Source organism: Struthio camelus, chromosome 4 (genome assembly GCF_040807025.1).
Source record: "Struthio camelus isolate bStrCam1 chromosome 4, bStrCam1.hap1, whole genome shotgun sequence".
Lineage (NCBI taxonomy): Eukaryota > Metazoa > Chordata > Aves > Struthioniformes > Struthionidae > Struthio > Struthio camelus.
Window position 1 is genome coordinate 5231908 of NC_090945.1, and position 26887 is coordinate 5258794.

At 42.1% G+C, this 26887-nt stretch overlaps 1 protein-coding gene across 2 annotated transcripts in view; it reads right to left on the bottom strand.

Annotated features, from left to right (window-relative positions):
- UBA6 (ubiquitin like modifier activating enzyme 6) overlaps window positions 1–26887 on the bottom strand; it is a 39174-nt gene that overhangs the window by 2206 nt on the left and 10081 nt on the right. For both annotated transcript variants that reach the window (XM_068941126.1, XM_009687220.2), the window contains 24 exons: window positions 26508–26631; window positions 25366–25469; window positions 23757–23819; window positions 22693–22769; window positions 22210–22276; window positions 21864–22007; window positions 21121–21188; window positions 20769–20847; window positions 17314–17394; window positions 16851–16928; window positions 12214–12395; window positions 11420–11525; window positions 10009–10098; window positions 9815–9895; window positions 9037–9165; window positions 8051–8102; window positions 7882–7945; window positions 6978–7047; window positions 5814–5885; window positions 4764–4881; window positions 3538–3731; window positions 1738–1865; window positions 804–891; window positions 352–446 (listed from right to left, as the gene is read on the bottom strand). In XM_068941126.1, coding sequence (XP_068797227.1) covers window positions 352–446; window positions 804–891; window positions 1738–1865; window positions 3538–3731; window positions 4764–4881; window positions 5814–5885; window positions 6978–7047; window positions 7882–7945; window positions 8051–8102; window positions 9037–9165; window positions 9815–9895; window positions 10009–10098; window positions 11420–11525; window positions 12214–12395; window positions 16851–16928; window positions 17314–17394; window positions 20769–20847; window positions 21121–21188; window positions 21864–22007; window positions 22210–22276; window positions 22693–22769; window positions 23757–23819; window positions 25366–25469; window positions 26508–26631 — 2354 coding nt within the window. The remainder of the gene's footprint in view (window positions 1–351; window positions 447–803; window positions 892–1737; window positions 1866–3537; window positions 3732–4763; window positions 4882–5813; window positions 5886–6977; window positions 7048–7881; window positions 7946–8050; window positions 8103–9036; window positions 9166–9814; window positions 9896–10008; window positions 10099–11419; window positions 11526–12213; window positions 12396–16850; window positions 16929–17313; window positions 17395–20768; window positions 20848–21120; window positions 21189–21863; window positions 22008–22209; window positions 22277–22692; window positions 22770–23756; window positions 23820–25365; window positions 25470–26507; window positions 26632–26887) is intronic.

Sequence of the window (26887 nt, forward strand, 5' to 3'; positions counted from 1 at the left end):
CATTAGTTTTAGGCCTGTTTCAAAAAATTTCAAGCAGTCTTCTGCTTCAACCAGGGCACAAACCAAGTCACGTTATTTCCCCAAAACTTTGTGCCAAACTTCTTTGGGTTTCTCATTCTGGCCTTCATCAGTTAAAGCACCATTTTGCAAGTCTCCTGTTCTCAGCACAAGAGTTAATTCATTTTTTAAGAAGAAATTATTTTTTCTTCCCCTCCTCACCCCTTCTTTTTAAAAATAGAAACCACTCTGGGAGAAAATAGTGCTATACGACTCTCAGATTTATGATAGAGCCAGTTAACATAACTTGTAGGTGCAGTCACATCCCTGGATCCATTTTTCAGTTATACTTACGTCAGCTTTAATCTTTTAATATGACCAGGCATCACAGGAACATACAGCATTTTGACTCCCTGTACAACCATAGTTGGTTCAATTCCATATTTCTCCTGGAATTTACAAATTAAAACTTATTAAAGGAGTATGCCATCTGCACAAGCCAGCAGATCCAACTAGTGCTAATGCTACAGCTAGCAGTCAAAAACCACAGGATCCTAATAAGAAAATATGCTAATGCATGAAATACGACAATCTATTAAAATAGATTTAAATAAATGGAATTACCAAAGAATTTCAAATTAGGCTTGGACATGCTTACTCGAAGATTTATGTTACTATTACTATTCACATGAATTCTTTCTAGAATTATTCTAGTTTCAACAATAACTCTACAAAGGCCTAAACAAAAAAAAAAATCTTTCCCCTTATTTTGTATTAAACCAGCACTACAACAGACGATATCTTACTCTGACAGCATTTATGAAGTCCAAGAGAGTAAAATCCTCTTTCCCATAAATTGTCCACCTGTCCCAGATTGTAAATGATATCCCATTTCTGTTTTAAAGAGAGAAAGATTGTTTGTTACTCTGCAGTGTAAACTCAGGCACTTCCTTTAAACATATATTGAAGGACTGCTATCTCTTCTGGTGATTTGCTGTTTTACCTTGAGCAAAAAATCTCCTCCCTCTCTGCTGCCATTTCTCCTGCCCTTTGATCTGCCCAAGCATAAAACACTCAAAGTTAAAACTCTATAAACACAACACCAACTGGCAGTGAACTTACTGAGCTTTCAGATCTACTGAAAAATAGGCTTTACATTGAGCAAGATAAATAAGCGTGTCCAGTTTGAGCAGACAGGATGTTTATTAATAACAGTGTTGCATGTCTACCTTGTCTAGATTTTTAGAGCCTAGTAACAAACAGCTTCCACTAAAAACAAAACTAGGCCCTTAAAACCACCAGTTTTAAAATTAGGACAGAAGAACGTGTGCTGCATTTTCCAAACAAAGTTCTTCAGCTATGCGTTACAGGACCACCTTGCTAGAACTAAGAACATCAGTTACACCTTTAGTACTACATAGTAAATGGATAATAGAGTTTGATAGCAAGCACTAAGTGAACCACGATCGTGCAGTTTAAAAAAAAGGAAAAAGGAAAAAAAAAAACAAAAAAGAAAAATCCACCCTAAACTTGAATATCTATATATACCTATAACATTTAACTGGAATATTACCATGAACTTGTGGTTGCATTGTATTTCTTCTAGATGAGAAAATAAGGCCTTCAGATAATCTTAATACAATTATGTGGATTTAATACTATACAAACCTTGCACTTGATATAATATCACACTAAGAGTCAAATGTCAGGTTTCTAGAATACCATCATTGTCCTTCCTACCTTATTTCAGTTCTTCTTACTTCAGCAGTTTCTGTGAAGACTATTATCGGAATGGCTAAGTTCAGAAAACAGTTCTTGTACACATCAGCTGGATAGCTACCCACAACTTTGATGAGTTCCAGTGCTACCTGCAATAAATACAAATCAGATGCTTCCATAAGACCAAACACGTGACCTAAAACCTGTGTAATCAACACTAATTCAGTTAAGACGCCACACAACTGCAGCGTAAGATGTACATGAGATTGGCCTTTATTCAGTCAGGGTAAGTCACGTCCACAGATGCTACCCAAACACTACAAAAACCAATAATGTTATTGCAAATCAAAATATTTCAATATGCAAGAATATTTCTACTGGAGGACTCTTCCAAATTCTTTCATCAGTGCTGAAGTCAAGACACCTCCGCAAAATATGCGGTTCCATTAAGGTATAGGGATGTGAATACTTCAGAGTAGATCCTTCCCAGTCTTGACACTGGCACTCTTGAAAATTAATAGGAACTGCAGAAAACAAACCAAAATGTCAATCTCCAATTCCTCTTTCTGGTCAGAGAGTCAGGAATAAAAGTACTGTGGGCTTACCACAGCTAGAACCAATAGCAACTCTTTGGACTGGTACATAAGAGAAAAAAAACTATATATATATATATATATATATATAGTATATATATGTATATATATATATACACACACACACACACACATACATATATATATACACACACACTGAACTTTTAGTCTCCACATGGCATGATATCTGCTCCTATGACTGAGATACCTCTCACCTACTGCTGAGCCTTTGGCTAAAAACAAAAAAACCAAAAAAACAACCAAAAAAAACCCCTCCCCAAACATCACTATGTGAATTAAAACTGTGAGACACAAGCATGCTTCAGATTTTCAAGTCCCACATATAAAATGCGTATCTTCATGTTCGCTCCTTGACTGGTAAGGTATGTGCTGTCTTACATGAAGGGTGCATATATTTTTAAGCAGTAGAATAAAGAACAGCTCCAAGTCTTTGATACTGCTTTAATGTGGTTCTGCTATGCTCTTAATTCCAGGTTGCTCCCTGATCTTGCAAAGATGGAAGCTGGTGGGAAGGGCATGCAACACCTGCTGGGAACAGCTAATACTGATTAAATACAGCTCTCTTGCCTGTATTACCAAATAAGAGTCTGTGCACAGCATGTGCATAATAAAAACCCAGCTCCTTTTTTTCAGGGAGAGCCCTACTCCTCTCTGTGAAGATTCAGAGGTCTTTTCCTAGATCAACACAAGATGCCCAGCTTGCAGTTCCACTGACCAGGAAGAATTTCCCTGTCGTTCCCTGTCTAAAATTCAAGATCCTCTTCAGAGGAGAAATAGTTGCATTGGAAGATTCACTTGTCTTACAGCAGGGAGTTTTCAGCACCTATTACTTTCCACAGAGTTAGCTACAGCTACATACAGCTTTAAGCGCAGAAGCTACTTATCTCATGAACTTGGTCTCAGAACTCATAGCCATTCTAGGACACAAAAACACCTCTGTTCACCTTTGGCAGGATTCCATATGATTTACTTGAAAATATTTATGACACATCGTACTGATAATTAACATCATCGAGCGACTATATCATTGTGATTTTCAACGATTTAAAAAAAAAAAAATTCTTTAATGGGGCTCTGTCAGGGTAGCATTAATCAATACACAGACAATGCTGGTTTTAAGCAAGGAAAAGTAACAAGGATAAACATTTGTTTCAACATTTTGCCAAAGCTCTTGTAAAACAGCTTCTCAATACAAAACCATACTCACCAGCCCTGATACCGCAGCAGTAGCTGTTGCGATTGCAGGAATGATCTTTCCAGCAATGCGCTTTGTTTTGAACCGATCTGCCAGTTCAATGTTGTACATCTTGGCTCGCAAGTTTGATGCGGCTGTTATGAAATCTATATGCCCATTACTATCATCATCTTTTTCGAAGGAGATGGGCTTCATTTGCAAGTCATCTACTCATGGGAAAAAAAAGCAAAAGTAGTCATCAGAGCACTGAAGGTGTCCTGAACATAAGCTGTAGAGAAGTAGAACCTTAACAAACTAAACATTTCAAGTATTAGAACCTGCTATAGGACTTTTAACTTGCTTTTCCAGGCTAGCAGGGAACACCCTTCCGAACACCAGTGACGACAGTTGTTAGACGTGGGTAACGAAAGAGAACGTCAATGAGGATGTAAGAATTGATTTTCCTTGCAACACCAGAAATAGATTTTGGACAATCCTGTGGATGTCTCTTATTCCTCCTACCTCCTTTAGTTCCCTCCTTCGAGGATTCCCTCTGTAAGCCTTGTTAGTCTGTAACCATTTCAGTATGGGCTCAGGCACATTAACAAATTATTCTCACTACATGTTCTTCAGTGGTAAGTTGACCCATGGTAACAAAAAGCCCATGTGCTTTTAGTGTTGGAGAGATGGTTAAGGGTTGACTCGCTGTGGGTTAAAGTCAAGGTAATCTTTCTCCCCTGTATTCACAGGCTAAGAATGCATACATGCAGTTGTTGCTCAGTGACCTTTTCATGTGGCCAAGCATTAAAATGGGATTTAAATATCCACATTTTAACAAATCTAGAAGATGCTGAAAAAGACCATATTAGCCTTCACAAATAGGATAATTTCAGATCAATTCCTGTAAGAAATGGCTCAACTTTATCATACCACACTTTCTTGCAGTCTATCTGGGATCTAGTCAGGATCATTGCCCTCCTTAGAGTTCAGTGCCCTGCTGCCTGCTCACAGTAATCATGACTATACCTATGCATAAAAGAGAATCCTAAAACTTGCAGGAATCTCAGAAAGAGAGCAGCATAGGGCAGTGTCAAACAATAAGGACAGTTACCTGCATGGTACTCTAGAAAGCTTTAGTAAACAGCTACTTGCTTTTTGCAGAGTTACTGAGCAACTTTATTCAAGGACTTGAGTTCCATGCTACTGGCAGTGCAATTGCAAGCCATTACTAAGCCATAAAGCTAGTTTTCACTACTCACTTTCCAGGGCTTCATTGGATAGTATAGACTTCTCCAGCTGGAAAATAGCATTTCTTTCATCTTCACTGCTGACCGGAATATGATCCGGTTTCCTTGCAGTTTCATCTGTCTGTACAGCCTGCAAGTGTATGCACTGCTTGAGTAATTAAATATATTATGCTACTGCACAACGATATTAGACTTGCTGTCTTCCTGGTATTACTATCAACCCCTCCCCTCTAAATATTTTCTACAGTGAAATGCAATAAAATGACAACTGCACAGTTGCTTCAGGTTTAAGACTTCCTTTTCTAGTTACAATGCCAATTAAAAACATCTTCCGGAAGCATGCAATGCAACACAACTGCATGCATACAAATTCACAGTTCCCAGGAGTTACATATAAAAAAACCTTAGTCTCTGCTGCAAATATTTTAACCAATTGCAGTTGGATGGGCCTATCACAATGCCAGGTAAAGAGTGAGAATACCCGTTCTGTTTCATTAGGCAAGCACTCATGAGACAAGCGTTAATACTGGGCAAGTAAATATGAGACTACCCTAGAACAACTTATCTGCTACTTTACATCATGACAAACGCTAGCCACTGCACAATAAAACTTAGAGTACTCTGAAGTAACACATCAAATACAAATGTAAAAGTGACAACACTTTCTTAATATTTCCTAGAAAGAAATAACAAATTGGCACTGATCAAGGATTATTTTAGAAGCTGTTAATGAAAGCAGTAAAATCATTCAAAAGCAACATCACTATTGTACAGGCCTAGCAAAGCTCATAGATTTTAAGATCATACTTGCACATGGAAAAAGCTAATCAAGAAGTCATATGCAAGAGCCCAAAAGAAAATTCACTTTGTATTTAGCATCTGGTACACAGATACCTTAGCCATATAAAGTTAAGGCAATCCTGCATGCCACACTCTTGTTTTCCCAAGCAACATTTTCATTCACATTTATTTCTGATCAGCATCAAATGTAAAAAGTAGTGGGAAGTCTGGGACGCAGAACGTGGACTCTTTTTTCTTCTTTATATTAAATAATTAACTTACTTTGTTTGAAGGTCTGAACTCCGGTACCTTTACAGCGGAAATTATTTTCAAAATAACTTCTTCTGACAAATCCTGTTTTCAAAGAAAAACAATTTACATTCTCATCAACTCAACCCCTCCTCCCCCAAGAGATTCTATGCCCAGTAGTATTTCAAATATCCAAACCAAAAAACCCCACAAGTAGTCAAGGGAGGAAAAAAAAAGTATAACCCTTGCATAGACACTCCTATAACCATTTTGCTATGAAAAGTAAAAATAGGTAAAACGCAAGCATATCTTTGTAATAAATGTAAGATTTGTATGATTTTGATAGGCATGAAAGTAGAAATGGATACTGCAGTTAAAAGTCAAACATAAGAAAATAATATCATCTAGCATTTAAATGTAGTTTAAAATGTCTGTATTGCCTTTTGTCCAAGCACCAATACACTGGAACTGAAGGCAACCGGGAAGCTTGAGACAGCATAACTACTTGTTATCACACATCTGATTTTTGCAGAAATGCCACGAGGGAAGATGTCATGTTTCTTTTATCTGGTGTTTGCAGCACAACTGGCAGGGTAGCTGCGCATTCATGGCAATTTTGCTCTGCAAGGCACAGTAACTCTGACCAGTCTAGAACCTGTCAGCCTCACTGCACTGCACCTGGATCCATCTCTGACTTGCAACTCCTAAGCACAAATAGGAGAGCATTCCTCATGACACTATACTTTAAGTGGCTCAAGAAATCCGGAGCCAAATGTAAACATGACTTGCAGGAAGATCCAAATAGAGAAAAATAGGTCAACAAGAAAAATAAAGAATAAGCAACATAGAGGCTGTGTGAATAGTAAAAAAAGAAACAAAAAACAATTTTAAAAGGCCTTAGGGATATTTTGTTTCAGTTCAGCTGTTACATTGCACAACAAATAGATCTACCAAAATAAGAATTTATGAGTTCAGCGCTTGCTGAAATTATTTCATGTGCTAGTCATTTATTTTTCTTATTAGGAACTCAAATAAGACTAAGTGTAACAGTTGCAGGAAAGCCTGCGCTGAAAGACAGATTACTTTTAAGAATCATTTTAATCAGTACTTGGAAGGGACTGGCAACAGGACACGGGACCAAAACTCAGTATGAATATCCAAGTTATGAGATTAGAATGTTGTTACAATATGGATTACCTTTTCCGTGAAAGGAACACAGTACACTGTTGCAAAGAGTTTTGCTGCACTCACAATGAAAGCATAGTGCCTGAAGAAAAGAGAAGTTCTTTTTCACTTCGCTCGCCCAAATGAAGGTTTGGGATCACATTCAAACAGGTCTTGAGGAAACACTCCATGAAACAGAATTTCTGCCCTTTGGAGCACACAGTCCAAAAATGGATGACAGTTGTGGAAGGACTCAGAAGTTCTCTCCAAAACTAAGCACCCTTGGATGAGTGAAGAGGTATTTAATACTCGAGTAAACCGTGTTTACTTAACCTCTGCAGTCAAGAAAAGGACCACAAACCCTCACAAGAGATTAGCGTGGTCAATATAAAGCTTCACCCAGGAAGACTTCTATACTTACAATAATCTCAGTTTTTATACAAACTAAGAATGGAGATGAGGACAGTTTCTCAAGGCAGACACAGACATGCAGCAGATCAGTGCTTTCAGATGCGTCAACCACATCAAGCTTTTAAAATATCTGTAACACCCAAGACATCTAGATCAGCTCCAAATCACGAGGAAGGAGAAACGGCTTCCCATCACTAGGTCATTTTAGGTAGTCAATTTATTTGGCACACCCTTTGTTTTATGATGCAGCAGTGCGAGGATGAGAGGGGGGTGAATACTGGCACAGCTTCCCATAACGCCCTCCTACCCAATGCTAGTGAAAGTTAAATTACTTGCAGTGAAAGTGAGGTAGTTTACCCAGTCTGCTACAGCATAAGACTGTACGCTAGTTGCTAGCACTCAGTAGCCAATCAGCTATCGGTCCAACTTCTAGAGCTATCTTGCACTCTCCATGGCTGTGGGATGAGTTTTATAGGATATAAACTCAGGATGATCAGAAACGCACATCTGGCAGTACCATACTTACAAAGGATCACTAAATTCAAACTTCACTGGAAAAGGTGGTCTCTTTGGTGACTGCCAGAACAAACCTGATAAGAAGATAGACTTGAGATGAAATCCTAAGCAATCAGAAATAGTAACACATGGTACACTCCATGAATTCAGAAGCTGTACAAACAGATGTTTGTACTTACTTCCATCTTTTAATCGTGTATCAAGGGGAAATGAATGAAGGAGTTGAAGAGCCTAGAAGAAAAGCCAGAGTAGATTTAGTAATTTGTCATACACAGATTGACATTAAGCTCTCTAAATCAAGCCTTCTTTTTGGTAACAGTGTGAAATCTTGTTACAGTTTTTAGGACATGCCAATTACAGAGTCACTTGAAGGAAAACACAAGATACTTGTGTCAAGGTGGAGACCTCAAAAACACAAGTACTAATAGAGAGCAAAGAGTGACCTGCCCATTCATTCACTGCATGAGGATGACAGTACCACCTCATCTTTCCCATGTTCGAAAAGATACTTAACCCAGCAAAGTGCCCCCCCTACCTCAGCATTAGTTTAGGATGGTTGCATACCAGGTCGCAACTAAGAATGCAATGTTTTCTTAACATGACAACTATCAACATCAGCAGGCCTTCCAAATAGATATGGTACATTTATTAATACAAAACATCACAATCATGTCTTTCCTACACAATTCCTCCCCTCCACACAATTAAGCAACGCTGTGTACCAGACTTTCAGAATGACTGACAAGTAGACATATTTCAGCCATCCTTTCTGCGAAATCTTTGAGAAAATCAAGGATATCAATATGGGGAGTTAGGTAACAAGAAGTTTACTGGAAAAAAAGCTATAGTCCTATGTCAATAAATTCCTTCAGTAAAGACATCTGGAAAAATATCAGACCTAGTCAGCTGGAAAAAAAAAAGGCAAGACACCTGTATCAAGACTGCTGAATAGAGCCACTAGGCCTTAGTTAATGCACCAGGCTATAAAACTCAACAGTAGAAAGGGGAAGGGATGTAGTCTTCCCAAGACACTACAAAATGCATTATTTATGGAGAAGAGATGAAGCGTGTTCAAAAGACTTGATACCTAATTATTAGGGTACCAAGTTCTCTAAAAATCTTTATCAATCAAGTGCCATCTCACTTTCAGGTCTTACCTACATACCTTATGGCTAAAATATTTCTCAAATTTTACTCTTGCTAGTTCCACACACTGAGTCCAATTTCGGGGTCTCCTACTGAGTGTTTTAATAACGTGAAAACAGCCTTCTAAACTCTCTCCTGATTTTATTCTCTAGATACAAAAGAAAATAAGAAAAATATTAAAAACAGACAAGATTCCTTGCAACCTAGTCACACAGTAAACAAGATTTACAGGCAAAGTTACAGGCAAAATGAAACCGAAATTTATCTTGCGAAATATTAACCTTTATGTGATCTGTTCCGTGGGGATTTTCCCTAAGGGTTGTGGTCTACTCGTTTTACGCTTCCAGGCAGTCCTAGTGATGATGAGCCATTAGAGACTCCCAAGGAAAATACAAAGCAATTAAGCCTAATCTATCACATAGCAGAGCTCACTTGAAAGTGATTCTTCCCTTGAGTTTTTCCAGTTGGCTGCACATCAGTGTTCAGTGCGATATCCACTATTTCCTAGCATGCTAGCTGGCAATGCCTCAGTGTTTCTGATATTTCTATACGCATGTACAGAATGCATATAAACTAGAGAAGCAGTCCACACACACCACTTTGGCTCTTACTTACTAGATGTGACAGAAACACTAATTACTAATTACTTACTAATAACTAATTACTTTGCCAAATAAGCCTTCAGATTTACTAAGAAGGTCAGAAAATAACTCAAATCTCACAGAACTTAAAACTGAAACATACTCCATACAGCTTTAGTTAAAACCCTGTATTTTATCACAGCAATTTATTCCTACCTGTAAAACTTCTTCTGCAGACAGATAGGTTTGCCAAAATTTGTTAAACAACGAAGGCTTGTGAGAAAATGCACTTTCAAACTAAAAAATAAGAAAAGGAACAAATATGGCATTTTGCAAGCAGCACAACAGAACCTCCACCTTTCCAAACACACCGTAAGTTATGTCAACAGCCAGTAGGCTTACTCTCGTACCTTATCCCTTGCCCACTGTATCGTATGCTCAATGGCAGCTGGGAAAGACTTCAAGGTGCAAAAAGGTATTTCTTCTTCTGGTGGATCCCGCTATATTTAAGGAGAGTTGCACATCAATACAGGCGTATTCAGGTTTACTGCTAATAACAGCACCAAGAATTTGTAGACTATTAAGGTTTGAAATTCCACTTACATTTAGGAGGAATATTTAGGAAGTTAATGGACTGCCTTAAAACAAAATTTGGTTTATAAATGCTAGCGTGTCACTTTGTTTATGAAGAACAATCTAAACTCAACACCACTAAAAACCATAAGGACAGGTAATAGGACGAAGGAGAAGCAAAACCGAACCCTAAAACAGACATAGTAGAAGTTAGCAGCTAGAGTTTTTCTAAGATGTGCAGTTCACGTTCACATACACTCACAAGGTGAAATATACCCTTTCATTCATGACCAGAAACACTTCTTTCTTCGTGGAACCTAACAAGACCGTATGGATGCTCAGCACCCATGCTCTGTGTCCACACATCTCCATTTCACGGTGCCCTCAACCACTGTATTTCTACCTGGAAAAGGTCATCACACAGGGGCTTAAATAGAGAGATTATACTTCAAATGTTTGAGGGTTAATTTCCCCATCCTAAGAGAACTGGTACACAGCCTTGGAGAAAAAGGCAGATTAATGCCTACCACAGAGGCTTCTGCTTTTCCTACTTTCCTGTGGAGGTGATAATGACCAAGAACGAACCACTTTCTGCAAGCTCTTTCCTAAGAAAGAAACTCATGAGCACAAAATCAGATTTCAATCCCCTTGTGGGACTGGCTTCTTAAGGGAGCTATTGGGAGGAGGGGGGGGTCAATCCCTTGAAAACACTTCAGAACTAGGGCTTTTTCCTCCCAAATTTTATTCAATAGCCGTTTTCTAACTATGGGATAGGATAGGCTCCTCTAACTCACAACAACAACCCAGACTTGTTACAGTCAAGCACATGAGTATCATGAAAAGAACACACTTCTTTAGCCTTAAGTGGCATTCAAGCAAATAAATAAATTGTGTCATTTCAAGAGTGAAATTTTTATTACAAAGTCATTCTCTCCCCAACACACACACACACACACTCAAAAGAGGGGTTACCAAGGTTTCTGCTTCATGATTTATATTGTAGATGCTTTTAATTACTGGCCTAGGTGTAGTCACCAGCTAGGTAACAGGTATGTTATCTCAAGTCTGCTCATATTTTTCTTCCTCTGAGGTTTTCCTTATAAACCAAGGAAATAATTATTTTTAAATGGGGCTGCAACATCAATGGGCCACTTATTTTAGATAGATATATGAAACGTTAAAAAAAAAAACCCAGTGGGCACTGTGGGATTAGCTACAGAAAGTAAGTAATGGTCATAAGACACTTACATGACTGTTATAGGACTCTGTCAGATGAGGCACAATAACTTCTGTGTGTCCTTTAGTTCCCATAGTTCCAGAGTCTATAAGGGGACGCAGGTTCGCTACACAACGACTGACATGGATCGACACAGACAATCAGGATACAGAGCAACCACTACATTCTTGACTTGTACATCGTACTAGAAGGTAATCAAAAATTAATCTAGGTGCTTTCAGAGGAGTGAAGAGCTTACACCAGACTCAGAAACAGAAGATGTGAAACAGGGAAAGTTATTTCTAGTTAGATCAGGATACCACTTGGGTCAAACCTATTTTGGATTAGGAGCATTAATAATTCTATTTACACTTCGCTACTTGTAAAGTCTAGGTACACACTCTTCTGCATAAATTACTCAACCTTAAGATTATCACAGTATTTTCCCTCTCAAACAGACTTCAACAGCCCTTCATTTCCAAGAACTCACTCTGAGCCTCTCTGCCATGCGATCAGTAGCAGCAACACAACAGCAGAGTTTGTCTCTACCATGAACATAAACCCCCTCCTTCCCTCAGACTGCTGCCAGTATCCCTATCAAGGAGCAAGATAAATCCAACAGCTATCAGATCTCATTAGCACCTACAATACAAACATAAACCCCCTCCTTCCCTCAGACTGCTGCCAGTATCCCTATCAAGGAGCAAGATAAATCCAACAGCTATCAGATCTCATTAGCACCTACAATTCAGGAAGATTAAGAATAGGAAAGCAGAGGTCAAATAAGACCGACAAAAGCAACCCCCACTTCATTTCCACCACGTACCTATCAATGTATCTCCTTGCTTCAACATTGTCCAAAGCAGTCACAATCACATCTTGCTTGGTATAGAATTCATCGCCGTAAATGTTCTCAGTGGCTGGACAAACTTTATTAATGTATGAGTCAATCTTTAAGTGAGGATTGATGTTCAGAGTTGCTTCCGCTGCAGTATAGCTTTTAGGTTTCTAAAAATATAAATATATATAACTATATATATATAAAAACAATATTCACATGAATAATGTCTGGATCACAGAAGTATTGCCTTCATTTGCCGATCAGGCAAAATTTCGTTTCCATGGAAATGTTAGCATGCAAAACAAAGAGTAAAGAAAATTCTTTAAGTATATATCTCCCTGACAAATAATTCTCTTATTAACCTAGTTTAATTTGAGTTTTAATTATAAAATAATGGGTCAGATACCACGAGGAGAAAGTGCTTAAATAGCACAGCAGAAGTGTTTCAAGTCACTGAAACAGATGGCACGTGCTGCCTCTCACGCTTTCAAAAGGCCACAAGCAGTAGTTCAGGACTGCCAAAGGATAAACTCGTTAGTTACTGTGACTATGTCTATGCAGCATAGACATCACAAACCCATGAATGATCACATTGACGCAGCACATTCCACACAAAGCCAATTTCTAAAGCTAGACTGGAACAGAGTTCTTAACCTACCTGATACTTCTAGCCATTTTAAAAGACTATATTCAATTATCTAGAGATCAGCACTTAGAACGCTGGAACTCAATACCTTGTGACTTGTGAAAGCTTGCAAAGCTCACTCTCCATTTATCTATCTGTCCAAAATGCAATCTGTTCCCAGGTTTGCTAGACATAAACAGAAGGCAGAGAATTCAGTTTATAGGTTTTGGGCTCGGGAACCCCATTTCACATTGCTGTCCAGATCTGAGCAAACCTTTTCATTTTGTGCTGCATTTGCAAGAACTGGGATCCTCTTTCTACTTTTAAGGAACTAAGAATTTATACATTCAGTAAATGGATGATGCAGATACTTTTTTCCAAGCTATTTAACTGCTTAATGAAGAGTGAATTGAGACAGGATATATTTCTTATCAAGAGTCCATACAAACATGGGATTTAAACTGCAGCTCACCATAAAAGAAATCACAGAATCGTTTAGGTTGGAAGGGACCTCTGGAGATCATCTAGTCCAACCTCCCTGTTCAAGCAGGGTCACCTAGAGCATATTGCCCAGGATCACATCCAGACGGCTTTTGAATATCTCCAGCGAAGGTGACTCCACCACCTCTCTGGGCAACCTGTTCCAATGCTCTGTCACCCTCACAGTCAAGAAGTTTTTTCTCAGGTTTAGGTGGAACTTCCTGTGGTTGAGTTTCTGCCCGTTGCCTCTTGTCCTGTTGCTGGGCACCACGGAGAAGAGACTGGCCTCATCCTCTTGACACCCCCCCACTTCAGATACCTGTACACATTGATGAGATCCCCTCTCAATCTTCTCTTCTCCAGGCTGAACAGGCCCAGCTCTTGCAGCCTTTCTTCAGAGGAGAGATGCTCCAGTCCCTTCATCCTCTTCGTAGCCCTCCGCTGGACTCTCTCCAGTAGCACCTTGTCTCTTTTGTACTGGGGAGCCCAGAACTGGGCACAGGACTCCAGGGGAGGCCTCACCAGGGCTGAGCAGAAGGGCAGGATCACCTCCCTCCACCTGCTGGCAACACTCTGCCTAATGCACCCCAGCAGACCATTGGCCTTCTTGGCCCCAAGGACACATTGCTGCCTCATGCTTCACTTGTTGTCCACCAGCACTCCCAGGTCCTTCTCGGCAGAACTGCTTGCCAGCAGGTCAACCCCCAGCCTGTACTAGTGCAGGGGGTTATTCCTGCCTAGGTGCAGGACCTTGCACTTGCCTCTGTTGACCTTCAGGAGGTTCCTCTCCACCCAGCTCTCCAGCCTGTCCAGGTCCCTCTGAATGGCAGCACAGTCTTCTGGTGTGTTAGCCTCTCCCCCCAGTTTAGTCTCATCCGCAAACTTGCTGAGGGTGCACTCTGTCCCTTCCTCAAGGTCATCGATGAGTACATTGAACAAGACTGGACCCATTACTGACCCCTGGGGGACACCGCTAGCCACAGGCCTCCAACTTGACTCTGCGCCATTCACCACAACCCTCTGAGCTCGGCCATCCAGTCAGTTCTCAAGCCACCTCACTGTCCACTCATCTAGCCCACACTTCCTGAGCTTACCTAGGAGGATGTGATGGGAGACAGTGCCCAAAGCCTTGCTGAAGTCCAGGGAGACAACATCCACTGCTCTCCCCTCATCTCCCCAGACAGTCATTCCGTCATAGAAGGCTAGCAGATTGGTCAAGCATGCTTTCCCTTTGGTGAATCCATGCTGACTACTCCTGATCACCTTCTTGTCCTCCACACGCTTAGAGAGGACCTCCAGGAGGAGCTGTTCCATCACCTTTCCAGGGACGGAGGGGAGACTGACAGGCCTGGAGTTCCCTGGATCCTCCTTCTTGCCCTTTTGGAAGACGGTGGTGACATTGGCTTTCTTCCAGTCCTCAGGCATCTCTCCTGATCTCCAGGACCTTTCAAAGAGGACGGAGAGTGGCCTAGCAATAACATCCGCCAGCTCCCTCAGCACTCGTGGGTGCATCCCAGCGGGGCCCATGGATTTATGGATGTCAAGCTTGGACAAAAGATCTCTAACCTGATCCTCCGCAACCAAGGGAGAGTCTTCCTTTCTCCAGACTTCCTCTCTTGCCTCCAAGGTCTGGAATTCCTCAGGACTGGCCTTAGCAGTGAAGACAGAAGCAAAGGCAGCATTCAATAACTCTGCCTTCTCTGTATCCTTTGTCACCAGGGCACCCGCCCCATTCAGCAGCAGGCCCACTTTCTCCCTAGGCTTCCTTTTGCTAGTGATGTATTTGAAGAAGGCCTTCTTGTTGTCCTTGACATCCCTTGCCAGATTTAATTCCAAATGGGCCTTAGCCTTCCTTGTCGCATCCCTGCACACTCTGACAACGTCCCTGTATTCCTCCCAAGTGGCCTGTCCCCTTTTCCACATTCTGTACACTTCCTTCCTCTGCTGGAGTTTGGCCAGGAGTTCCTTGCTCATCCATGCAGCTCTCCTGCCCGCTTTGCTCGACTTCTTACTCGGAGGGATGCACTGCTCTTGAGCTGGAGGAAGTGATGCTTGAATATGAACCAGCTTGCTTGGACCCCTCTTCCTTCTAGGGCCCTACCCCAGGAGATTCCCCTAAGTAGGTCCCGGAAGAGGCCAAAGTTAGCTCTCCTCAAGTCCAGCGTTGCCATCCTACTCATTGCCCTGCTCCCTCCTCGCAGGATCCTGAACTCCACCATCTCATGGTCACTGCAGCCAAGGCTGCCCCCAACCTTCACAGCGCCAACTAGACCTTCTTTGCTTGTTAGCACAAGGTCTAGCAGTGCACCTCTCCTTGTTGGCGTCTCCACCACCTGAGTCAAGAAATTATCATCAATGCTTTGCAGGAACCTCTTTGACTGTTTGTGCCTAGCTGTGCTGTGCTGGCTTCCCAGCAGATGTCAGGGTGGTTGAAGTCTCCCATGAGAACCAGGGCCTGTGAACGTGAGGCTACTTCCAGCTGTCAGTAGAAGGCCTCATCGATGATTTCCTCCTGGTCAGGTGGCCTGTAGTAAACCCCCACCACAACAGTGTCACCCATGTCAGCCTGCCCTTTAAGCCTTACCCATAGGCTCGCAACTTGCTCTCCATCCACCCCCTAAGCAGAGCTCCATACATTCTAGTTGCTCCCTCACATAAAGGGCAACTCCACCACCTCGCCTTCCTGGCCTGTCTTGCCTAAAAAGCATAGAGCCATCCATGACAGCATCCCAGTCATGTGAGCTATCCCACCACGTCTCTGTAACTGCAATGAGATCATGGCCCTGCGACCGCACACGGACCTCTAATTCTTCCTGCTTATTCCCCATGCTGCGTGCATTGGTGTACAGGCGTTTCAGAGAGCCAGTCGAGCATGCAGGCTCCCCAGAAGAGGTGCAAGAGGATCCTCCACAGCCACGTCCCATGCTGTCTCCCCTGGCTGTATGCACCCGCTGGAGGCCTCCTGACTTGAGCGGTGTTTTACTGACTCCCCTGCCACTACACCACTCCCCTTCTTGGGGATCCAATATCCCCTTCCCAGATCTTGGCCCTGGAGGAATCAAAGCTGTAGAGAAGTATTTCAGAAAATCTAGGCTTTGGTATCCAGCTAACACTCCGGTATAGTTCCATTAGTAGTTCTTCTGCTGAGGATATCACTGCCACTGTTGTATTTCCCTCCCCCTGAATTTCAGTGGTCTAGTAAAGCGTTTCTAGCATATTAATTCATGGCAGCTTCTTATGCAACACAGCATTTTTGATCTGATCCTTTATTTGCAAGCGAGAGAGATTTCATTAGTTAGACACCAGTACAAACAAAGGTCAGACCAGCCAACTCTATACAACTGATACCAGCTGGAAGTAGGATGCCAACCTAGTCCAGTATTGTTTAAAATGATAGCAGATTAGCGCCATTAAGCTTCCTCTGCACAGAAGCACATACAAAGCAAGCTCTCAGTGGAAGCACAGGACAGGGAAACAGGACAACAGCCCAGAAAAATTACTGGACAAGGAAGCCTACCTGTATGTGATGAGGTCGAAAAAGAAACTGCCTGTTGAGGTTGGATTTCTCTATCAAGTCTGGATCTGTAATTGTAACCTAAGTCAGAAGGGGCAAAAGCAACAGCCAAAGTTATAACTTAGTGTAGCGCTGAGCAATATTCCTCATGAAATCTATACAGACACTCGTCAAAAACAAAACACTGCTGTTGCCATCCACTGTGGCCAAAACCTCTGCTTGTACCACGGCTAGCTGATTAAACTTTTGAAACCGAAGGACAGCAAGCCTGCTAAAAGCAGGTTCTGCTCCTAATCATACACTTATTCTACTTTATGCTGAGGTCATTTTCCCTCTGCCCAGAGCTCAACCTGAAATAAGGCTCTGACTTTTAATAACATTTTTCGTAGTCTCTAAGCATTTAATTATTCTTTGTTACATTACTGTTTCTTGGGTAAAGCGAAGCCATCGGGTGTATACGACTTACCAGTCCTTTGTCTTGCCCCGTACCAACACCGAGAAGCGCAAAGTTTTTTAACATTTCACAGCCTATTGCTCCACAGCCAACCTAAAGAGAATAACATTTTTAGAATCAGAAATTTAAGTGAAAAGCACCAAGTGAAGGTGACAAAAGCAATTCAGGAGTTTTTGGGAGGGTGTTAGGGATAACTTAACACAGGTCCTGGATGAACTAACCAGACGCGACACTTCTGGAACTGCTACTTACAAATAAAGGAGGGCTGGTTAGGAACTAGGTGCAGGGGTCAAGGAGGGAACTACCAGTAGCAGAGAAGAATCAAGTAAGGGACCCCTACAAAAATCTGCACACACAAGAGCATAGCACCAGACAGGACGCATCCAAGGGTGCTGAAAGCTGGCCGATGCCATTGCAGGCTGCTCTCCATCTTTGAAAAGTTGTGTGGAGGTCAGGGACAGCCCCCAGTGACCGGGGGAAGGCAAGATGTTACACCCATCTTCAAGGACAGCTTGGGGAATTACAGCCCCACTTTGGTCCCTCGGATAATCATGGAGTAAGTCCTCTTGGAAGCAGTTTTTGGACACGATTGAGGAGACGGTGATTGGGAATAGCCAGCATGAATTTACTAATGGTGAACCATATCTGTCGAGCTGATTGCTTTCTACGATAAAATTACTAGATGTATGGACAAAGGGAAGAGTGCCATGTTATACGCTTTGATTTTGGCGAGGCTTTCAACATAGACTCCCTCAGCATCCTTGTATCCAAGCTGGGATGTTATGGTTTAGATTAGCAGGCTAAAAGATAGGTAAAAAACTGGCTGACTAAAAGGGTAGTTGTTTATAATTGATATTCTACCTGTAAGCTGGTTAGAAGTGAAGCTTCTCAGCAGTTTGTATTGGGACCTATCCAGTTTGATAATTTTAATCCATGTCCTGGAGGAGACTGAACGTGCCCTCATCAAGTTCAGCAAAGAGAAAGTTCCTTATCTGGGGAGAGCAGCTGATATGCTTGAGAGCAGGGCTGCCATTCAGAGGAACCTAAGGGAGTTCCTCTGCTGAGGGAGCTGGTGGATGTTATCGCTAGGCCACTCTCCATCATCTTGGAAAGGTCATGGCAATTAGGAGAGGTGCCTGAGGACTGGAAGAAAGCCAATGTCACGCCAGCCTTCAAAAAGGGCAAGAAGGAGGATCCAGGAAACTACAGGCCTGTCAGCCTCCCCTCCATCCCTGGAAAGGTGATGGAACAGCTCCTCCTGGAGGTCATCACTAAGCATCTGGAGGACAAGAAGGTGATCAGGAGTAGTCAGCATGGATTCACCAAAGGGAAATCATGCTTGACCAATCTGATAGCCTTCTATGACGGAATGACTGGCTGGGTAGATGAGGGCAGAGCAGTGGATGTTGTCTACCTGGCCTTCAGCAAGGCTTTTGACACTGTCTCCCATCACATCCTCCTAGGTAAGCTCAGGAAGTGTGGGCTAGATGAGTGGACAGTGAGGTGGCTTGAGAACTGGCTGGATGGCCGAGCTCAGAGGGTTGTGGTGAATGGCGCAGAGTCAAGTTGGAGGCCTGTGGCTAGTGGTGTCCCCCAGGGGTCAGTCCTGGGCCCAGTCTTGTTCAATATATTCATCAATGAGCTGGAGAAAGGGACAGAGTGCACCCTCAGCAAGTTTGCTGATGAGACTAAACTGGGGGGAGAGGCTAACACACCAGAAGACTGTGCTGCCATTCAGAGGGACCTGGACAGGCTGGAGAGCTGGGTGGAGAGGAACCTCATGAAGGTCAACAGAGGCAAGTGCAAGGTCCTGCACCTAGGCAGGAATAATCCCATGCACCAGTACAGGCTGGGGGTTGACCTGCTGGCAAGCAGTTCTGCCGAGAAGGACCTGGGAGTGCTGGTGGACAACAAGTGAAGCATGAGGCAGCAATGTGTCCTTGGGGCCAAGAAGGCCAATGGTCTGCTGGGGTGCATTAGGCAGAGTGTTGCCAGCAGGTGGAGGGAGGTGATCCTGCCCTTCTGCTCAGCCCTGGTGAGGCCTCCCCTGGAGTCCTGTGCCCAGTTCTGGGCTCCCCAGTACAAAAGAGACAAGGTGCTACTGGAGAGAGTCCAGCGGAGGGCTACGAAGAGGATGAAGGGACTGGAGCATCTCTCCTCTGAAGAAAGGCTGCAAGAGCTGGGCCTGTTCAGCCTGGAGAAGAGAAGATTGAGAGGGGATCTCATCAATGTGTACAAGTATCTGAAGTGGGGGAGTGTCAAGAGGATGAGGCCAGCCTCTTCTCCGTGGTGCCCAGCAACAGGACAAGAGGCAATGGGCAGAAACTGAACCACAGGAAGTTCCACCTGAACCTGAGAAAAAACTTCTTGACTGTGAGGGTGACAGAGCATTGGAACAGGTTGCCCAGAGAGGTGGTGGAGTCTCCTTCGCTGGAGATATTCAAAAGCCGTCTGGATGTGATCCTGGGCAATATGCTCTAGGTGACCCTGCTTGAACAGGGAGGTTGGACTAGATGATCTCCAGAGGTCCCTTCCAACCTAAACGATTCTGTGATTCTGTGATTCTGTGATTCTAAGAGGGGGTGGGAACCCCCTGAAATTCAGTAAGGACAAATGCAGCTTCTTGCAGCAAGGATGGAATAACCTTTTGCTATGGCACAGCCTGGGTAGGTAGTAGCGCTGCTGAGATGGTTTCCTGGCAGACAGCAGACTAAACAGATAACGCCCCCGCAGCAACAAAGATGAACGGCTCACTGGGCAGTGTTAATAGAGGCAGAGCCAGCAGACCAAGGGAAGTGATTGTTCCCCTTTACTCAGCACTTGTTAAGATCACATTTAGAACACAGGATCCAGTTCTGGATCCTCCAGTACAAAAAAGCTGTTAATAAGTTTGGACAAGCCCAGCAGAGGACCACTAAAACGGTCAGGATCCTGGAGCACTTGCCCTATGGAGAGAGGCTGGGGGAGGTTGGCTTCTTTAACCTGGAAAAGAGAAGGTTTGGAGGGGGAACCTAATAGCAGCTTCCCAATACCCAAGAGAAGGCTACTGCAAAGACAAAGCCAGCTTTTTCAGAGGTGCACAACAGAAGGACAAAAGACAATGGTCAAAAATTGAAATAGGAAAGGTTCTGACTTGACACAAGGAAACATTTTTCCGCTATGCAAGTAAACAGGCATTGGAACATGTCCAGAGATGTCACATAAGCTCTGTTCTCAGACATTTTTAAGACCCAACTCGATTCCCAGCTATGAAGCTACCTCCAGTATCTAAGCACTGCGTAGGACAGTCTGTATCCCATTCAACCCAAGTCATCTGCAAAACAGACAAGTCCTATGACAATTTTGGACCATTAACTCTGCAGTGACACTCATGATCAGGGTTACTCTCACTGATTTGAGGACAGTTGGCACTGGCTGTATTAGCAAAGCCTATTTGCAAAAAGCCTAACAACGTCAGTCATACTCACCAAGAAAACATTCAAATCATGCAGCTTCTGGCACAGAGAGTCTCCAATACAAGCCCTCAAGGCATCATACCTATCTCCCCTATGCAAGCGTAGGGGACAAAAACAGAAGAGTAGCAAGTTGTCATTTAATCACGTTAGTACCACTGATGCCAAACTGTACTTGGATGTGAACTGAGAGAATCAGACTGTGTTTCCCTTAACTCCTACTCCTCCAGTGCTCAAAAATAAGATGCACATTCTCACCCCAGAAACATATGCCTCCAGCAGATTACACTGAACTAACTTAAAAAAAAGCCTCTCTGAGACTTTGATGTGAGCAGTACATAAAATAGCATATTTTGTTTATATTTACCGTGGGAGGAATTCTTCACAGCTTGTCTTTTCTAGCAGTGTAACAATGTCTAACATATCTATATATAGCTGTAAAAGGGGGAAAAAAAAATCTCAGAAAAACATTCATGTTACTTAAGCTTAAAAAAAAAAAAAAGTACTTTCTGTATATAACAAAATCTAGAAATTTAAAGAACTAAGTACCTACTGCCAACGGAAGACAATACAGCATTCAGTTACTTGGAGTTCATTACACACTTTTAGAAGACAGGAAAAAGCATCTGGACCACAGAGGAAAAAGCTCACCGAGATCTGAGCCACAAGTTCAGCATATTGTGACCAGTATATTATTACTCCAAACCCTCTCAATAACACTGCACAGTTTTTAATATAACTTTACTCTCACCACTAGTTCTGGGAGTGCTGGAAGCACTGAAGCTGTGTGCAGTGGCTTCAGCTGGGATTTGGAACACATCACACTTTTGCAGCTATGCACATACAGGCTGATGCTTACCTTACTTAACAGCAAGCTGAATACAATGCCTGAACCCCACATATGAATGCTTTAGCTAAAATGGCTGCACTTTCTCTGCCTGCATAAAACCGCAATACTTTTTCCCCCCCACATCCAGCCTCAAATTTTCTTCTTTTTGTTAAAGAAGTTGCTCGGGCTGTTTTGATCATACAGCACTCACACACAGCCTCTGCCATCCATTCATAACATCGCCGTCAAAATAAAGGTACAGAAACAAAAACCAACTTTACCCATTGTTGCAATGGAGAAAATTTTCCTGTTACTGCCTTCAAGACTTCCTGGCTAGCAACACCACCCACTGCTGCAGCCAGAGGAGCTAGAAATCCCTGAGCAGTCCTAGAGAGCCATTTCACTACATCTCCATTCACATGCGGCTGAAAAATAAGAAACAATAACAATAGATTTATCCCTCCAACCAAGCAAGTCAGTGCTTATATCATACCACCCTGTATGGTGTTTAGAAAACCAGCTAACCCATCTAAAGATGGATACAAAAGCCAGAGCAAGGGCCAACAACTGAAGCACGGCCTTTAGACAGGCAGATGAACACATCAATGCTGCTCATTCACTACTCACCCTGTTTTCCAGTGTTTCACTGATAGACACAGCTATTTTCAGCATTTCCTCAGCATCCTGAGGGCATCTAGACACCAAAGAGGAAACAACCCCTTAAACATTCCAGATTCCTTCTAGAAACACGATCAACCAAGAACAAAGTGCTTGGATATAAATAGAAGGAAGAGCTTAGAAATTTATATTGGCTTTAACAGCAAGCATTAAAGACGTACTTCTACATTAAGGTTAGGTCAAGCACAAGAGTGTCATCGTCTTTTTCTGTCTACCAAGTCTCAGAAGGTGTCATGCTCTATTGGGAAAGTTCTGTTTCAAACTTAAACAGGTATCAGGTGACACTTTCCATCTACATTTTAGGTTGTCAGTTCTGTCTCTATTATCAGACGGACTAAGCACCATGTCACACATCTATTCAGTAACCACAATAAGAGAGATCTGCCTGATTATAGGCTATCACAGCTAGTAAACACAAGACTGCTGCATTACCCAATGTTTGGCATGCGACCAAAGCTCTCCTGGAACTGATTCAAGGCAAGCATGGCAACGTGGGTTTGCAGAGGGGCCTGTTAAGACAATAGAGAACAAAAGCAATTGTTTATTTGAACTGTTTGGGGTCCTTGTTCCTTAATTACACAGCTTCAAAAAAGTTGGTATCTAAGTAGCATTAAAAGTGAATTTGAAATACCTTCCGCTAGTGATTTTACAAACTGGGATTAAGAAACATTACACAGTAGCAACGTTAACACCCTTCACACACACTCAGTATCTACTCTAAGTCCAATGAGGGCATCCCTAAAAAATATTTTATGCTGAAATTGGAAAACATGGTTACCCCTTTGTAATTAGATATTAGAAGGCACTGCATTTTAACAAACCTCAATACCAAAGCCGAGTACTAAGGATCAGAAGCAGGAAAAAAAAAAAAAGAGACAAATCAGAGTATACCTTATAAAAATAAAAATAACTAAATCAACATAATTTAGCTTAATATATGAACGGGCCCAAGACTTACATGCCGTGTGTGCCCATAATAAGCTACTAAAATTGTGCCAAAGGCAAATGCTAACTTCCTCTTGAATTTTAGAAATACCTCTTAATGTCTTCTTTCAAAGAAGAAAAAAAAAAAAAAAAGCTAACCCCAATTTCCAACCAACTTATGATTGACTTTTTCCCCTTTATCCCTGCTTGATTCCAGTGTGATTTTTATCAGTCAAACATCATTAAACACAGGAAAAGGCAGTGTGTCACTTGCAAAATTTGTATTCCCATAAATTAAGAGGTTGTTAAAAGTTTCAGGTTTTGATAAGAGAGCCTGGCACTTGCAATATTCTCAGTGCAATTCATGAATAAGTTTCCACTGGGATTGCATGTTCTGTGAGACTACATACAGACCGATACCCCACTCTTTCTTTGTAATTTATTCTGTAATAGCTATATGCAAGTTTAAAGAGTTGCAGATGCATATTTTTATACATACAAAGCTGCAGATTACATTCCATGTAGTTATAACATAAAAAAAACTCACACCCAAGTCGCCACATGCTAATTACCTCAGGCTTGCTAAAATCTGCAACAAGGCATACTGGATTTGTTAGCTGCTTCTCTAACCGTTCCTGGGAAAAAAAAAAGTTCAGAATAACGATACACTCAAGAACATGGCAGTCACTGCTACCTGACAAGCAAACACTCACCCCGATGAGACTGAGAACCAAACATCCTTTCTTGCTAGCTTTTCATTTCTATTTCTCTCTCCGTTATTAATATCATGAAAGATGCATAAAATAGAAAGCTATCGCAAATTCTGTAGGAAAAATTTCTTATTAGAGTACCTAGTACAGCTGGAAAAAGTAGATCAACTTTCAGGCATATCAGTCTAAGATATCAGGTCTCAGGTCTAAGATAAGTGAAGTTCTCAACTTCAGCTCAGAACAACTGCTCATGGTTTAATATATGCCAACCAGACCACCCCTGAAAGAGGCAGTCAGTACCTGCAAAGCAGAGGGAAAAGTAGTAATAGACTCTTTACCATCGGCGGAAAGAGCTGAAGGCACACCTTACTGCCCCCAAAACCACCTTCTCCAGGCCACAAGAAGAGGTTATTGAAGACAAAAGTTGTTGCAAGCAGGCCTGCAATGGAGGACGGTGGTAGTCTCACTGGTTTTGCTCTTAAATATGACAGCATTGCTACTCCCAATAACATACAGGCTAGTGACAGCAACAGTGGATGTAATACCATTCACTGGGAAATGGTTTAAGTAGAGATCTGTTGAATTTCAGAGTGTAAATGCTCTTTGCTGAGGAGGGCTTTACTGTGAGACTTCTCTCATTTATGAGCGCAGGGACTTCTTCCATAATGTCCAAAGTGGGGGGCAGTGTAGTTTCTTGGAGGGGAAGATGATTTCAGAAATATCTTGGAATTACAAGAGATGTAAAGCCTTTGAGTCTTGTGTACATAGGCAGCATCAGGGAGGTACATCCTACTTCCTTCTTTGCCTCTTGGTTTAATTGTTTTAATTCCTCTCTTCAATAAGGAAAACTCTCCCTGAAACAAGTGTCACACACCTGTTATATCCTAATGGCAAGACCTATGCCTGTAACTTCTCTGAGGTCAGTTACCAGAGATTTTACACACACTTGCTTGTGTGCTTGCAAAACTTTACAACTGCGCAAGAACAGGAAGCCTCCACTTTGCGGACACAAGACACAGCCCATGAGCTGGGCACTGCGTTCTCATAGTGGAAGGGGCTGATCCACGCTCCCAGGTCTTTAGCAGGACAACTTAGGGCAGCCAAGATGTACTTTATGCAGGTGCAAAAGGGCATGCAGTACAATGCAGTTTGCAATTCCTCTCATAAAGACTCATCCAACTGACTCTTCTTCACAGAGGCTGCCAAGAAATCACAAATTCTTGGGCCTTTATGGAACTCCCCAGCAATACAGGCACACGTTGCCCATAAAATATCGATCTCTGCACTGGCAGGTGACTTTGAAATTTAAGTATTCTCTACTCTAAGCCATTTATTCATCAGCATCACTATTCTTTCCCAAAAAAGTCAGTATAAACCCAAATCACGTGCACCCAAATCACAGCTGAATTCTGCTTCCGTTCCTCAGCCAAGTTTCACCCCAAGAACCTGGTTCTGTCCAACACACACTTACGAAGTAAAACATCTTGGGTGTCTTCACTTGGACAGCTATGCCTCCGTGTAAGTAAGGCTCCATATCTGTAGTATCCCCAATGCTGAAGGAATAAGGTGACACCACTGAAGAGAGAAGAGAGTTAGCGCTGTGACAGTGACAGAGGATTAAAAGTTTCAGTACATACTACAATTCTGTACATGAGAAAGTGAATTTTTTGCCAATGCTTTTTACACTGTAACTTTCTAGCGCGCAGCCTTTATTTGAAATCACACGCACAGTTGATCATCCTAACTTTAACAGGATTGGCCCTCCCTGCCAGGTTCTGGGCTAAAGCATCAGTTTCGCATGATCTGTTATGAAATAAGCTTTTTTAAAGGGGCAGCAGATCTGACAAGAATTCTGATGACCACATATCTGTAATAAATATGAAATCACCATTGGTTTTCTTTGGACTGTGCACAGCAGCACTCAGTATATTGCTCAGAATAACATTTTAGCCCAGTGGCTAGAACTACAAAGGATAAAGCAGCTCTGCAAGGCAACTAGAGCATTTAAGTCAAATCCTTCCTCCCCTGTCACCTAGGGCATCATTCAAAGGAACGCAACACAAAAACAAACGTTCTGTTCCTTAATTAACAGGACATGAAAACTGAAACCAAATGCTGGGCTTTGATTAAGAGAAAGGAACAAAACATGGCATCAGCACTAGTAAAACAAAACAATAGTTCAGAGAAAGCAGACTCAGCCACATATTTCAAGGGTCCTGTTTTTAATCTTAGACCACAAAGTAGTTAAAAACAAAAACAAAAAAAGGGGGGGGGGGTGAGCTGGAAAGCAGTTCCCAAACAAAGAAGGGGTCTCCAAACAACAAAATATTTCAGTCAGCAAACTGAGGATAGTAACCACGAAGGTTGCCAGCTAGTTTCCAGCTCTTCACAGTTGCTTGCTAAGCAGCAAAATGAAGTCGAAAAAGCTTTACTAGACGAAAGTGGAATTAAGATAACACTAGGATGACCTCCGCACCAGAAGGAAATTTTGCGCGCGCTGATTTACTGTGGATCTACACAACCCAGCACTTCTCTGTCCACAATAACTATCACTGCAATGAGTTAAAAAGGCTAAAAATAAACACATATGCAAAAAAGTTAGTAACAGATTACCTGTTATTTGGTGGGTGGATCCATTTAAGCATGACATTCCATTAACTTCCCGAAAAGTTAAAAACTGTCCTGTTTCAAGCCTGTGTGGATGATTCTCAAGGCAAGTGACAATACCAGGATTTGACTGAAAGCAAAAATGGGAAAGTTAACAAGGAGAGAAGGAGGAGGGGAAGAATGAGTCTTACGCGAAGTTGTGCTTTATCCTAGACACACACCCTTGTCTGCAGAAACCACATCCACTAACATTTTTACTACACCTAGGTTCTGCCCTAACTAGGGAGTTACTTGTGATAACATTTTTTCACTTCAGTTATTTTCAGTTGTATAGTGCTTTCCTAACACAAACTTGCTCATTTTTACCTTTCACAGTTCTCAGCATG